This window comes from Asparagus officinalis, chromosome 3 (genome assembly GCF_001876935.1).
Source record: "Asparagus officinalis chromosome 3, Aspof.V1, whole genome shotgun sequence".
Lineage (NCBI taxonomy): Eukaryota > Viridiplantae > Streptophyta > Magnoliopsida > Asparagales > Asparagaceae > Asparagus > Asparagus officinalis.
The window spans coordinates 58310273-58313386 of NC_033796.1; the positions used below are offsets into that span (position 1 = coordinate 58310273).

At 41.2% G+C, this 3114-nt stretch overlaps 3 protein-coding genes across 3 annotated transcripts in view; 2 read left to right on the plus strand and 1 right to left on the minus strand.

Moving 5' to 3' along the window:
• The window catches only part of LOC109834196, a 12243-nt gene extending 11003 nt beyond the window's left edge, over positions 1 to 1240 (plus strand). The window contains exon 2 of the mRNA XM_020402139.1: positions 342 to 1240. Coding sequence (XP_020257728.1) covers positions 342 to 983 — 642 coding nt within the window. The 3' untranslated portion in view covers positions 984 to 1240. The remainder of the gene's footprint in view (positions 1 to 341) is intronic.
• On the plus strand, positions 1409 to 2331 carry LOC109834197. The gene is made up of 3 exons (XM_020402140.1): positions 1409 to 1821; positions 1892 to 1938; positions 2078 to 2331. Exons 1-3 carry the CDS (start codon positions 1620 to 1622, stop codon positions 2213 to 2215), a joined length of 387 nt encoding a protein of 128 aa, XP_020257729.1. The 5' UTR covers positions 1409 to 1619; the 3' UTR covers positions 2216 to 2331.
• The window catches only part of LOC109834198 (heptahelical transmembrane protein ADIPOR3-like), a 5478-nt gene continuing 4883 nt past the window's right edge, over positions 2520 to 3114 (minus strand). Inside the window, exon 4 of the mRNA XM_020402141.1 lies at positions 2520 to 3114. This exon is cut by the window's right edge and continues 30 nt beyond it. Coding sequence (XP_020257730.1) covers positions 2521 to 3114 — 594 coding nt within the window. The 3' untranslated portion in view covers position 2520.

Genomic DNA, 3114 nt, shown 5'->3' on the forward strand with positions numbered 1-3114 from the left:
AACCATGACATGGTAGAATGCCTGGAAAATCTGGAAAGCTAGCATAGTTAAGGAAAATTTTGGAGGGACAATTGAAGGTAGTACATTTGGGTTAGGGCTTGAGAGGGACAGTGCTTTTCCTAAAGCAGCAACCTTTTCTCTGTGCTGAAATATAATATTTATTATAATTGATTAAAAGGTTAAATTTGTAATTTTAAAATCATTAACAAAGGTATGGTAGTTATCTGTAAATATTAAAGCTCAAGAGAGCTCATTAGTTTTTTGAGAAACTTAAAATTTGATCCAAAAGTTTAAATTATATGTTCTTTTTTCTTTTAATGATTTGGATTCCCATGTTCTAGGTGTCAGAGTGGGGACGAATGAGCATGTGCGATGCAGAGAGACGTCTCCTTGCAAATGCCTTACTTGACCTCTCCAATGAATGGTTTGTGCTACTTTCAGAAGCTTGCATCCCCATGCGAAACTTTAGCTTCATGTACCAATATTTCAAAAGATCGAAGCACAGTTTTATCGGTGCAGTGGATGATGTAGGCCCTTATGGAAGAGGCCGTTACGACTTGAGAATGATGCCAGAGGTCAACATCTCAGACTGGCGAAAAGGGTCTCAGTGGTTTGAAGTGAACCGAAAGCTCGCTGTTGCTATAATCAAAGACTCCATTTACTACCCTAAGTTTGACAAGTTCTGCAGGCCAGCTTGCTATGTTGATGAGCATTACTTTCCGACGATGCTCACCATTCAGTTGCCACACCTTCTGGCAAACAGAAGTGTTACTTGGGTTGACTGGTCGAGGGGTGGGGCCCACCCAGCAACGTTTGGGAGGGGTGACATAAATGAGGCATTTTTAACTAAAGTTATTGGAGATCGTGTATGTGAATATAACGGCCAGAACACTACGGATTGTTTTCTCTTTGCAAGGAAGTTTGCTCCAAGTGCGTTGGAGCCTCTACTGGAATTGGCACCCAGTCTTCTTGGATTTGGTTAATGTGGATGAGAACTTGATTGTTTGATGATTTTTCAAAAATCGAACTTCAGGAATGTCTATTTTTCACGATTATTATTTTTGTACAGATGAGTACCAATTTTGAGGAATCGGTTGATTCTGATCTGTATTAGATAGTAGTTTGGTCAGTCATATCTACATCTACACTTAATAGCATTACGTGTTATTTTTATGAACGTTGGCGCCAGCAGTATGTTTTATATATGCTGCTGGTAGTCGGCCTTCTGATGTTCATTCTCTTTGCTCTACATTTTCGTGTCGTGGCTGATTCCATTAGATGGGCTATTTAATTAAATGCTGTTATTTGTTATTGTATCACCTGGCGATTATCCAGTGACTTCTGAATGCCTATTTACAGTTTCAGAAATCCCTGGGTTTGTTGTTGGTATGTTGCCTTCATATCAAATGATATTTTCTTTTGGCCAAATTGAACCGAGGGATTTGATTCCTGGCTCCCACAAGCCAAAATATCAATTTTCTTTTCTTTGTAGGGTGAGTGATAAAGATGCTTGATAATTGTAATGTTATCCATATAAAATGAGAGTTGTGGTCCTGCTTTCAGCACTTAAGTTACCGCTATCCCCTTCCTCTGAAAACTGAAGCAAGTGATAATCATCAATGGCTCTTCCTTCTGGAACTTTGGCTGCATTGAACAGGCCTGCAGTTTCTTCCAAAATGCTAGCAGTTGAAAATCTAAGAACATTTACAACATCATTTAAAGGAAATGGATATGGGAGAAGGAGCCTGCTGAGCTTAGTTTTATTGTCAACAGCCTCAGCAGCATCTAATGCTAGTGATTCAAGAACAGCACTTCTTCAAGGTACGCTAAACTTTCATCACTTTGAACACCTTTGAACTTTTGATCTATGGACATTATCTGTAAATTTCAGAGTACATAAAGAAGTCCAAAGAGAACAAAGCAAGGAATGATAAAGAGGTGAGCGTTAGCTTCCTTAATCACCTCTCCATTGTCTGACTTGTACAATTCAAGCCGTGAGAACGCATCAGAGAAATCAGTAATGCATCGTGTTGCTCCCTTCTCTTTTGTGAATTTGCTCTTTGTTGCTCCCTTTCAGAGACTGGATGATTACTACAAGAGAAACTACAAAGATTACTTTGAGCTTGTTGAAGGTTCGGTGCAGGGTAAGAGCGAAGAGCAGCTTTCTGAAGCTGAGAAGCAAATCCGCGAGTGGCTTCGAAAAAACAAAGAATAATAACATGTTGCTATTGTTCGAAAACTCTCAATAGAGCAACATCATCCGGTATTTACTGTGTATTTTGCAATAGAGTAAACATATCACATCAATATGTCTGAAACCATCAATCTCAATTTTGATAATGCAAGCACCCATTTCCCTTTGGGAAGAAAGAAAAGTAACAATAAGCATATGAAAACATATAGACATCTCTCTGCTCCAAGGCAGAGATCTTCCTTTAAATGCTGAATATCACATAGTATAGCTAGTTTAGATCTTTGTCATGTTGTATTGAAACAAGCATAAAAGCAACATAGAAGCACCTAACAGCCTTGTGTATCTCTCCACTTCAAGTAAATGAGTCCAGCCCTGTAATGTACGTACGCTGCAGCAACAACCAGCACATGGAAGAGCTGATGACTATGTCCAGCAAGATCAAACTTCCCTGGCATCCACCTCTCCGGAATCCTTGCGGCATAAACCAACGCCCCGAGCCCATATAAAACCCCCATCAAAATCTCATACCCTGTAGTATGAACCGCCTCAGGCTGATCTCTAAACAATATAAGCTTATGCAGCACCGGCACCACACCAGAGACACCCATTCCAAAAAACAAGCCAGCCCTAATCGACCTATACTCAGGGTTCTGAAACACAGGCAGTAGAGAAGCACAGATCGTTGCGATTCCAAGAATGGTGATGGATGTAAGATAGAGATTGCAGAAAAAGGGACTGCACATGAAGGAGTAGTAGACTGGAGGGTAGAATGAAGTGGAGATGAGGGCGGCGATGCCGGCGTAATCAAGGCGGAGCATTATGTAGGCGACGCGTCGGGAGTGACAGGAGAGGAGGTGGCACGTACTGCTGGCGAGGAGGCAGAACATGGCGCCACCGAGGAAGGCGTAGAATGGCCAGCG